The sequence below is a fragment of the Apodemus sylvaticus genome, chromosome 18 (genome assembly GCF_947179515.1).
Source record: "Apodemus sylvaticus chromosome 18, mApoSyl1.1, whole genome shotgun sequence".
In the NCBI taxonomy this organism is placed as follows: Eukaryota; Metazoa; Chordata; class Mammalia; order Rodentia; family Muridae; genus Apodemus; species Apodemus sylvaticus.
In genome coordinates, this window is record NC_067489.1 from 22,184,567 (window position 1) to 22,196,697 (window position 12,131).

Genomic DNA, 12,131 nt, shown 5'->3' on the forward strand with positions numbered 1-12,131 from the left:
TTTGTTTGTTTGTTTGTTTCCTCCCTAGTACATGGAAGACTTTGAGGAGACTGAAACAAATACATGTGGCTTTTATCCTCTTTTGCACATGTGGCTTTTTTCCTGTCCTCCATTTCTCATATACACACCCTCCCTCAGCAAGATCATATACCCTTCTGCAACTCCTTCCTCCCAGCTGACTGGGCCTTCCACCTTAAGTTCCCCTTTTCAGCAGTTGGGATGCCTCTCAAAATTATCTCCACAGAATGTTAATTCTCTCCCATCGGCTGAAGGTCTGAACAGTCTAGAACACCTGTCCTTTGCCGTTTATATAACTGCATGCTTGAAAGGCCTAACAGACAACTAATCAAAAGCCAGATCACGACAGATGAAACCGTCCTGGAGATGTGGATATTTAGTAGTGAGTTGTCATGGCCAGGAGAGTGCATGTGATCCTTCAGTGCGCAGACTTCTCAACATTAATAAACGTACGTGGATTCTTATGAGAACACCCATCTCCCAAGATGGCTCAAGAGACTCTGCTTGGGCTCCCTTGGAAGCAGCTCATTCACTTCACTGGCACGTCTAAATTATCCAAGCTGTATAGAGTGACTGTTTATTGTTGGATTGATTGTAAAAATCTCCCATTCTGCAAACACACAGTTTCTACCCCAACACCTCAGGTTCTAATTCGCACCTTCACAAAGCCCATCTTACACCTTGCCCATGCCTCCATCCCATCTCCTTATCTTTCCCTCTTCAGCTCCCTGCTGTGCTTTACCTGGTTCCCCTGTGTCTCCACTATTTTCCTTACAGGCTCAGTAGTTTCTGAGGTTATTTTTTTGTAACCCTTTCTCTCCCTACACCCCAAAGTTCACAGCCAAAGCTCCTTGTTTACAGGTCCGTTGAGCCTCCAAGGCTTCTGATAGCTCAGCGTCACACACCTTTCCCTAGGAGACTGTCAGCAGTGATGACAAACAACCCGTCCACATGCACCTTCACTCCGTGTATGTGTATTAGTAGCGTACTGCACTCACTGCTAGCTGTTAACAACTGTTAACTAGGTTTTCGGGAACACTCTGAACTCATTCTCTTCTATGCGCCTTAAATAATTGTGTGTGCACTCACTCAAGCTCTTCCTAGTTGAGTCATACTCTGACAAAAGGTACATCAAAACATACTACACATGTTCCCTAGGTGTCTATAGAGATCAGAGTTGAAAAAGACCTTACATTGCCGAAGGATTCATTATGCACGTGCTTCCTGGACAGAAACAATTGTAGATGTCATCGTATGCCAGCCCCAGGTTAATTCCCAGCAATTGTGAGAGAACAATGGCAAAGCCCTCCACAGCTAATGTCTTTGGGTGCTGAATAGATCAAAAAAGAAAAACAAAGCAAAAAAAAAAAAACAGAATTATTATAAATCCTCCTTCTCTTCTTCCTCATCCTCCTCTTCCTCTCCCTCCTTCTCTTCCTCCACTTCTTCCTCCCCCTCTCTTCCTGATCCTTTTCTTCTGCCTTCTTGTGTCTGTCAGGCTTTGTTTGACAATGGTGCCTAAACTAGAATGCAAAGCCAAGAAAATATAATATTGAAACTATTTTAAGAATGTTTTAAAACGAGAAATTTTGATATTTTTCTTAAGCAATAATTTTTAGTCCAAATGGAGCTGACATATGGGGAAAAATAAGATTGCTACCATTGTAAATTTATGACATTATTGAATAGAACTCAAATAAGCATAAAGACATTTAGAGAAATAGAATAATTATAGTAATACAGTTTTCAAGACAGTAATTAGAGAAATTTTAAACCATAAAAAGTTAATTAGCAATCAATTTTTATTTCAAAAACTGCTTGGGGAAATTTAAAGTGATTTCTCTAAAAGAGTAGTAGTATTTGCTGATTTCTGCACACACCCAGCAAAGACTCTTCTCTGAGATCCACTATAGTTTTATCAGCTCCTGGGCCGTGCCCTCCCATCCTCTCCCGTCTCTGCCGCTGTACATTCCAGCTCTTCAGGGTCTTATCTAGTTGATGTTTTGTTTTCTTAAATTACTGAATCACAGTTTGTGGCTATAAAGTTTGTCAACTTGGTTGGATTTACATTTGCGGGGGGGGGGGGGGGGGGAACCTCTGGGCCTGACTGTGAAGCATTATCTGGATTAGGTTGATTGAGCTAGATAGGCCCACCCCCACTGTGGGAGGCACCATCCTGTAGGCTGGGGCCAGAGAGTGCTCCATGATAGCCTTTTCAACAAATGGTGCTGGTTCAACTGGAGGTCAGCATGCAGAAGAATGGGAATTGATCCATCCTTGTCTCCTTGTACTAAACTCAACTCCAAATGGATCAAGGACGTCCACATAAAGCCAGACACTCTGAAGCTAATAGAAAAGCAACTGAGGAAGACCCTTGAGGACATTGGTACAGGGGGAAAGTTCCTGAACAGAACACCAATAGCTTATGCTCTAAGATCAAGAATTGACAAATGGGACCTCATAAAATTACAAAGTTTCTGTAAGGCAAAGGACACCATCAAAAGGGCAAATCGGCAACCAACAAATTGGGAAAAGATCTTCACCAACCCTACATCAGATAGAGGGCTAATATCCAATATATATAAAGAACTCAAGAAGTTAGACTCCAGAAAACCAAATAACCCTGTTAAAAAATGGAGTACAGAGTTAAACAAAGAATTTCCACCTGAAGAACTTCGGATGGCAGAGAAGCATCTTAAAAAATGCTCAACTTCATTAGTCATCAGGGAAATGCAAATCAAAACAACCCTGAGATTTCACCTTACACCAGTCAGAATGGCTAAGATTAAAAATACAGGAAACAGCAGATGTTGGCGAAGATGTGGAGAAAGAGGAACACTCCTCCACTGCTGGTGGGGTTGCAAATTGGTTCAACCACTCTGGAAATCAGTCTGGTGGTTCCTCAGAAAACTGGGCACCTCACTTCCAGAAGATCCTGCTATACCACTCCTGGGCATATACCCAGAAGATTCCCCACCATGTAATAAGGATACATGTTCCACTATGTTCATAGCAGCCCTATTTATAATTTCCAGAAGCTGGAAAGAACCTCGGTATCCCTTAACAGAAGAATGGATGCAAAAAATGTGGTATATATACACAATGGAGTACTATTCAGCCATTAGAAACAATGAATTCATAAAATTCTTAGGCAAATGGATGGAGCTGGAGAACATCATACTAAGTGAGGTAACCCAGACTCAAAAGATGAATCATGGTATGCACTCACTAATAAGTGGATATTAACCTAGAAAAATGGAATACCCAAAACATTATCCACACATCAAATGAGGTACAACATCAAATGAGGTACAAGAAGAACGGAGGAGTGGCCCCTTATTCTGGAAAGACTCAGTGAAGCAGTATAGGGCAAAACCAGAACTGGGAAGTGGGAGTGGTTGGGGGGTGGGGGGAACAGGGGGAAGGAAGGAGGCTGATGGGACTTTCGGGGAGTGGGGGTCTAGAAAAGGGGAAATTGTTTGAAATGTAAATAAAAAATTTATCGAATAAAAGAAAAAAGAAAAAAGAAAAAAAAAGAAAGAAAGAAATCTGGCTGAGCACCAGCCCCTGCCTCTCTCTGCTGTGGATGCAATTGTCCCAGCTGCCTCCTGCTCCTGCTGCCACGCCTGCCCCATCAGGATGGGCTACACTCAAGATTCTGAGCCAAAATAAAACATTCCTCCCCTAACTTGCTCTTATTGGGTATTTGATCACATCTTTGGGGAAAAAAATAAATAATACATAGTTCATTGTATCACATGATCATACCAAATTTGTTTTAACTACTCACTCATGAAAGGAAACCTTGGTGGTCAGAATAGAGTTGCAGATGCACTCAAAATATTAGACAAAAGGAACTTAAGAATGTCAAAAACAATGAGCAAATTGTGATTTTTTTTCTTAATATATTTTTAGTCCAAATGGAGCTGACGTGGGAAAAATAGTATATTTGGTGAGACAAATGTGTAGTTCACATAGTGACAAAAATTAACCACCTTCTAGATGAGCTTGCCAAAACTCATCTACTAGTAAATATGATCTACAAGGATTGCTTAAGGCATCATTACGGTTTGAAAGAAACAGTACCAGGAAGCCAAGTGAGAACTATAAAATCCTCTTGAAAAGTCAAAAATATGGACAAACTGTCATTATTTTTATGTATACTACACAAGATATAAATTCATTTTTATATCTTGTATAGTATTTAAGGAATGAAAACAAAAACAAAGCTGACAATGTAAGCAATGCATGTTCAACATAAAAATATTTAATTCGGGATGTTAGTAATATTATATGGGATATATATCTATAAAGAATAGAGTTTTGATTGTAATTTTAGTTAAGAATTGTTACTTTAAATAGACTTAAATTTTAATTTACAGTAGACCTTAAAGTAAAATTTTACTTATAACTACTTTATAATTGGCTTAGATTTAATATATCATGCAAGTGAAATGATAAACAAAGAAATCTATGGAAGATACACATGATGGGAGAGAGTCAAAGGACATCACCAAAAAGGTAATAACAAGTCAGTTTGTACTAAACACAAGACAGTGACTGAGTACAGGAGAGGGAAAACCATCTAGAATCTATACAGCGCATACCTAAGCAAGACAGGAAAATAATGTGTAGGACAGAAAAATGGCAGCATGAAATTTTTCCTTGCCACCAACTATTTTGAATGTGAATGAGTTAAAAAAAAATGCCTAACCAATTGGCAGAGTAGACTAAAATCAGAACAGCCATATGAAAAAGAGCACCCAGTCAGACCTTTTATACTTAACTCAATCTAAAAAAAAAAAATTAGCCAAAAATGAATTCAGGATCTGAGCCAGAGCTTCACAACTAGAAAACAGAAGATAACAGGACGTGGACTCCATCAGACCCTGGAAGGTTGGTGTCACAGGCAAAGGTGGACAGAGAAGATTCTGCCCCGTCACCGTTGTCCCATTTCAGAGGAAAGACAGCAACACACAGGAATAGGAAGAAACATTAGCAGATCACATGCCTGTCAAAGGATTATATCCATGACATAGAGGATCCCCACAACTCAACAAAAAAAGCAGTAAAGCATTTTTAAAAATAAGTAAAGTCCTTGACTAGCTATTTCTCTGGTGATACACTCTAATGTCTACCAAGTATATGAACTGGTGTTGCATCATTTGCATCTTTCAAAACACAATAAAAAGGAACAAGATGTAACAATGGCCTGTCTCTATTAAAACAAAATAGAAAATAAGTTCGGCTTACTATGCAGCTAATTTATGTTGGTGAAAGGATTATAAACTGGTAAAAACCTCTATCAAAACCAATATTACTGTCCTGCAAAGTATTAATAATGAGTCTGATACGTAAGTCCGCAAGCTGACTTCCGGTCATACACCTAGACTAACCCGTATTAGGACCTCAAAGGGGTATCTGCACTGTTATGTGCATTACAGCTTGGTGCATAACGACAAAGGCATGGAAAGAAATGTAAAGTCTGTTGACAGAATGAATACATTAAAAGGTGATATATGCTGATATTATTCAGACATCAAAAAGGAAATAATGGCATAGATGAATCTTAAGTACATTGTACTGCTTTCAATAGCTTAGTCATAGGCAGGCATATCCTGAGTCTTTCCACTTACATGTAAACCCAAAGTTGCTATAACAATAGGAACAGAACACACAATAAGCATCACGTGGGGCAGAGGAGGGGCTGTCTGATCTGGAGACTCAGTTTTATAAGGTGGACATAACTTGAGACTTATCTCACAATCAGGTGAATACAGTTCACGCCACAGAACTAAGACTGCAAACATGAGGTATTTTCCCTAAGTAAACCAACTCTTGTTTTTTGAGACATGGTCTCTCTGCGTAACCCTGACGGTCCCGGAACTCACTCTGTAGACCAGGCTGGCCTTGAACTTAGAAATCCACCTGCCTCTGCCTCCTGAGTGGTGGAATTAAAGGTATGTGCCACCACCACCTGGTATAAACCAGTCCCTTTATAACAAATTAAAAACCCCTGTTGTCAAAATTTGCCAAAAGTGTACAGTGTGTGCATTATGCATCTTTTCATTCACTGGAGTGATCCTGGACATACTGTTGAGGGGACAGGGGTGACCAACCGAAGGCATACCAGAGCAATTCCTGCCGTAAACTTTGGGTCGCAGGCCATCCCATGATATGTCGCTCCCACATAATCAGGATGGTCCTTATACCTAAATCAAAAGTTCATGTCAGTGCACTTGTTTCTGAATGTTGCTAGAAAGGACTTTGAAACAATGGGTTTACGAAACTGCTGTATCCTTAAGCACGATATTCATCATACAATATCCTTTCTGCTACCAACCACTCAGTAAGTAGTAAAAACACAGTTAGTATGTACTCCATACTCCATAGGAATTTAAGTTAAAAATGGCATTTTAAGATTCTATGATACACAATTCAAAACCTAGCAGAGCCTAATAGTCCATGACCGGTTTGTCAGGAACCCCATCACTGGGTGAATATTGATTGCAAAATCTAAAAGCCAGTATTATCTACTGTCAAGTACTGAACAAATCTTAAAGTGTTGGACCAGAGGATAGAGCGAGGGGAAGAGGTGCACCAAGGAGGGGGGGGAGGGGGGGGAAGAGGTCATGTGCAGAAGTTAACCCATTATGTTGCCTTTAAATACCCAACCCTGGCCTTAGACCTAAAAGATGGCAACAGAAGACACACCGTTCCATTTATATCTCTTAAGATCTTCACAAGTGCGCTTCTCATATTTTCTTGTAAAATGATTAATACTAAAATCTACATAAAGACTCTTGAAACTTGCAAACATAGTAGCTAAAACCTCCATCTTAGGTCTCTATAGAAGCACTGGAGGGCAGCATAGTACAGGGAAGTAGTTGGTCCATTTCAACCATTTACATTTTAACCAACAACACAGGCAATTATTGCATTCACAGCATTAACATCATGGTGTAAATATTTCCCTGTGAGGTCTTAATAAACACAGAGCCCCCTTGTTCATCCTGGTGCTTTTCACATTCCCACCATGGTGCTAAAGTAGAAGGGCGTGATGGGGGCCCAGGGTGGGCTGCAGGTGTGGTGGGGGCGTGGCAGGGGGCACTGGACGGGACATGAAACGACTGGGTTTGAGCACCTGATCAGATCTTTGCATCTTGCCTGGGATGGCGCTCTAGACATCTTAAGCTGTCTCAGAGTTCTGTTATAATTACAAATACATGGCTTCGACAGTTGACATTAACAGTCACCTAAGTCTCGATCAGTGTGAGAGGCACTCACAGGAGTAAGTAGGTTACATCCTTGGTCTTTTGAGATATCTCCTTGCGTTTCCACAGAAGAAACCTTTGCAGGACTTCATCAGCAGCCCCGTTTGTTTCTATCTTATTTTCTTCTGACCAGATCTCCAGAGAGTTTAACATCACAGTCATCTTCAGCTGGGAAAACATCTGGAAAGGGGATTTGTTCAGTGCGGGTTGCCAATCACCCTGCCATGCTCCGGAAACAGCTCACTTTGAGAAGATAACCCAACCCACAGGGGAAAGCGCTGGAAGGAACGTGCTTGTCACTAAAAATGCCCAGCTGTCTGCACAAACCATGTAGGTGAGTTAGCAATAGTCTCTTCCTTTGATGGAAACGGAAGTACTTACAGTGTTGATGAGACCAAAGATATGAACAACTTTCTGAGTCGCGACTCCCACCTCCGAGCCCATGTGGTCAAACTGAAAGACACGTTTATTTCTCAATTACTAGTATAAATGATTAAACAACCATTTTAAAATAGTTTGTGTAAAAGTTAAAATAATGTAGTATGCAATTAAGGAGGCAAAGTAAAAATAACAGTTTTTTTTTTTTTTTTTTTTTTTTTTTTTAAAGACAGGGTTTCTCTGTGTAGCCCTGGCTGTCCTGGAACTCACTCTGCAGATCAGGCTGGCCTCGAACTTAGAAATCTGCCTGCCTCTGCCTCCCAAGTGCTGGGATTAAAGGCTTGCACCATCATTGCCTGGCTTTTACTATGTTTTATACATAGCCCTAGAGTCATAACAAGAGTAATAAAAAGGCATAGCTGTGATTAACTTCCTCTTTACAGGCATAGAAATAAATATTCTCTATGATAGCATAAATCATAATTATAAAATATTATTTACAAATATAAATTAATTATATTTCTATTTTTTGTGACTATTTTAGTAGCAAGCAAATTAACAGCAAATGCATACCAAAGCAAACAGATAGACTATGATTACCTAGAAACTTAGAAGCAGCAATGCTAGACATCAATATATAAACTGAGCAAATTTTAGCCATCGTTCTTTAAATATAAAATTCAGCCTCTGCATGACAACACCGTGGATGTGGTGCTAAGATCACACCATGTAGATGCGGTGCTAACATCACACCATGTGGACACGGTGCTAAGACCACTCCATGTGGATATGGCGCTAACATTACACTGTGTGGATACAGTACTAACATCACATTGTGTGGATACGGTGCTAACATCACACTGTGTGGATACGGTGCTAAGACCACTCCGTGTGGATACAGTGATAGTCTGTTCAGAGATGGGAATGCTACTGTGTTGGTCATCATTTTGAAGGTGGTGCCTGTGAATTAAAACTCACTTTCAAATTCAAAGGGAGACAGCCCAGATCACAGTACCATATTGCTGTGATGCGTATCCATCTCTGTGCTGCTCCTCTTGTGATAACTTTCGGAAAGTTTCTTTAAATTAGTTCAAAAAGCAAGCAAACAAACAAAAAACCTGCTTATGATGTGAAAAGGCTCAAAACTGAAAGGCTAGGACAGTTTCAGATGAATGCGGGCAGCGCGCCCGTGAGTGGTGCCTAACAGGGTGTTTTGAACATGGTCACTGCCGCAGTGGGTGGGGACAGAGATAGAGGGAAAAACCTGGGAAACCTGAGGACCGCTGATCCTAAATGTCTCCATCAAATCCCTCCTCTCAGGGCTCAAAGAACCTCAGGAAGAGGCTGTAGGAAGATCGGAAGAGCCGGCGCTGATGGAGGACAGCAAGGACACAAGGCCTCCCAGAGCCAACGGGGCTGATGCGCATATGAACTCAGAGACCGTGGGAGCATGCGCAGAGCCTGCAGGCGCCCGTGCCAGATGCAGTCCCAGTGCGGAGATGAGAGGTGGACACCTGCTCCTTCCCTAACCCAGAAGCTGTCTCTAAGTCTCTAATTGCTCACCACTTGCAAAGGACAAAAATAGTTTTCTCCAATGGAATCGCACGGGACTATAAACCACACTTAGGGACCGCTTGCCCAGCAGTAGATGGCCAACACAAGATGAACTTGATGACGTCTCTAGAACTCCTTTATCTCAAAAAAATGTCAGGACTCTGGTTTTTTTTTCTTTCTTTTCATTATTATGGCTTCTGGTTTTGTCTTTTTAGGAGACAACGGTGTGTTTTGGGGGTCTGTATGTATTTCTTGTGGGTTGTTGTTAGTTTTCTTTCCTTTTTTTTTTTTTTTTTTTGGTCCTATTCTGATTCTGTTGGTTGTCTTTTCTTTTATAACTATTCTTTAGATGCCTGCTTTGTAAGGAGAGACAGGAAAGTTGAGGGTTTGGAAAGGAGGAAGGGAGGGGAGGCTCTTGGACTGGTTAGGGGAGGGGAAGCTGCAATCAGACTGTCCTGTAAGAAAAAACATTTTTAATAAAAGAAAAATAGAAAGAAACTAGAGATTTAATTAAGAATGTTTTTGTCTTGTTGACAATGGCATATGTAAACGTTAACCAGAATACAATCAAAATGACTGTGGGTAAGTGGGAATCTGGGGTGGGGCAGGAGACAGGAGGGGGGGAATTGTGGGTTAAGTGGGAATCAGAGGGGTGGGGCAGGAGGCAGCAGGGGGCTGTGGGAATCAGAGAGGTGGGGCAAGAGGCAGCAGGAGACTGTGGGTAAGTGGGAATCAGAGGGGTGGGGCAGGAGGCAGCAGGGGACTGTGGGTAAGTGGGGTCAAAGGGGTGGGGCAGGAGGCAGCAGGGGACTGTGGGAATCAGAGGGGTGGGGCAAGAGGCAGCAAGAGACTGTGGGTAAGTGGGAATCAGAGGGGTGGGGCAGGAGGCAGCAGGGGACTGTGGGTAAGTGGGAATCAGAGGGGTGGGGCAGGAGGCAGCAGGGGACTGTAGGTAAGTGGGAATCAGAGGGGTGGGGCAGGAGGCAGCAGGAGACTGTGGGTAAGTGGGAATCAGAGGGGTGGGGCAGGAGGCAGCAGGGGACTGTGGGTAAGTGGGAATCAGAGGGGTGGGGAAGGAGGCAGCAGGGGACTGTGGGTAAGTGGGAATCAGAGGGGTGGGGAAGGAGGCAGCAGGGGACTGTGGGTAAGTGGGAATCAGAGGGGTGGGGCAGGAGGCAGCAGGGGACTGTGGGTAAGTGGGAATCAGAGGGGTGGGGCAGGAGGCAGCAGGGGACTGTGGGTAAGTGGGAATCAGAGGGGTGGGGAAGGAGGCAGCAGGGGACTGTGGGTAAGTGGGAATCAGGGGGGTGGGGCAGGAGGCAGTAGGGGACTGTGGGTAAGTGGGAATCAGAGGGGTGAGGCAGGAGACCGCGGGGTGGAACCACACTGCGGGACTGATATGACCCAATGAAGAAACCTTTGGACTGGACACTAAGAACCAGAGAATGGTGGGAGGAGAAACGAAGTCAACCCTGGAGAAAAGTGCTGAGGGTAACACGCTGGCCCGGTGGGGGAGAAAGGCGGTATGCAAATACTGTTAAGACAAGAAAACGCAAGACCATTTCATCTTCCACTCAAGAAGCCAAGCAAATTGTGGCACATAAAATAAGTTCAGGAGGTAAATATTTAATGGGTTATCCAATTTAGTATTTAATAAAATAACTCCCTGTATAACGGAAATGAGATCTCGGGTCAATAAGAGCCTGCTAGTCTCTCTGATAAAGCCAGGCTATTATGTAGTAGAGCCTGTGCATAAAAATTCATATACCATCACTACGGCCCTTAATGCCAGTATAAGGTCAACTGATGACGTGTTGCTATGCCCTCAACACTTTGGCACACTTTTAAGCAGAGAAAAAAAAATATCTTTGGAGACAAGGTCCCCTTATGCTAGCACTGACTGGTAGGAAACTCCATCTTTCTGCCTCCCCTTCCCGAGGGCTAGGATTACTGGAACATGTCATCATGACTGGCATTTGAACAGAGTAAAAACATTTATAGTTAACAGTGGACAGGAGAGATGACTAAGCAGTTAAGAGCACTTACTGCTTGCTCTCCTAGAGGACCTCAATCCAGTTCCCAGCAGTGCACAGAGCGCATCAGTATCTATGGATCCTGAGGGTCTGACTCCCTCTTCTGGACTCTGAGGGTACTGCATGCACACAGTACACAGACTTACAATGCAGGCAAAATCCCGTACCCATAGGTAAAAACAACAACAACAACAACAACAACAACAACAAAAAACCAGTTAAAAGTTTCCTATTCGCATTCCTCCCTGAGTTTCTCTACCAGACAAAGATGTTGGAAGGCAGGTCACTCCTACCATGGCTTTATCCATGATGATCTTTACCCTCAGAATTCTCTCGGTTAGTGTCGAGTTCGAACCTTTCTGCGAAACAATAAAAACAACAATAAGATAAAACCTTCAATCAGGTAGACATATGTCTGCTAGAGTACTGATTCCTGGCTGTTTATTGTTCTTCTTTTAGTAACATGGACAATAGATACGTTTTCTAGTACTGCTCTAAACAAAGTATGAGTGGATACAAACTGTCCAGTCTCATAGTGCAAACACAAAAACCTCAGCTATTTTAAAGATGCTTCATTCCAACGAGTTTTTCTACCTTTGCTGAGTGCCTTTCATTGAGGTTGTCTGTGAAGTTATTCATCATTTACTCACAAAATAAAATATATTAGTCACACTATATCTTGTTATTCCTGATTTGACTTGTGGCTTCTTGAACATTATTATTTTTTGCAACATGGCTTATTAATTTTTAAAAAATTAATATCTAATAACATGAAATGTGCATATATGTGTATATATGTGCATATGTATGTATGTATGGAATTGGCTTCTGTGACCATAGAGGTCAGTTAGTCCAATGTCTAGAGAGTAAGCCG

General features: G+C 42.1%; 1 protein-coding gene across 1 annotated transcript in view; it reads right to left on the bottom strand.

Moving 5' to 3' along the window:
* LOC127668980 (A disintegrin and metallopeptidase domain 3) overlaps positions 1 to 12,131 on the bottom strand; it is a 49,121-nt gene that overhangs the window by 22,931 nt on the left and 14,059 nt on the right. The window contains exons 7-11 of the mRNA XM_052162872.1: positions 11,551 to 11,616; positions 7,674 to 7,745; positions 7,306 to 7,472; positions 6,149 to 6,230; positions 1,212 to 1,348 (exon numbers count right to left, since the gene is read on the bottom strand). Of these exons, the coding sequence (XP_052018832.1) occupies positions 1,212 to 1,348; positions 6,149 to 6,230; positions 7,306 to 7,472; positions 7,674 to 7,745; positions 11,551 to 11,616 (524 nt within the window). The remainder of the gene's footprint in view (positions 1 to 1,211; positions 1,349 to 6,148; positions 6,231 to 7,305; positions 7,473 to 7,673; positions 7,746 to 11,550; positions 11,617 to 12,131) is intronic.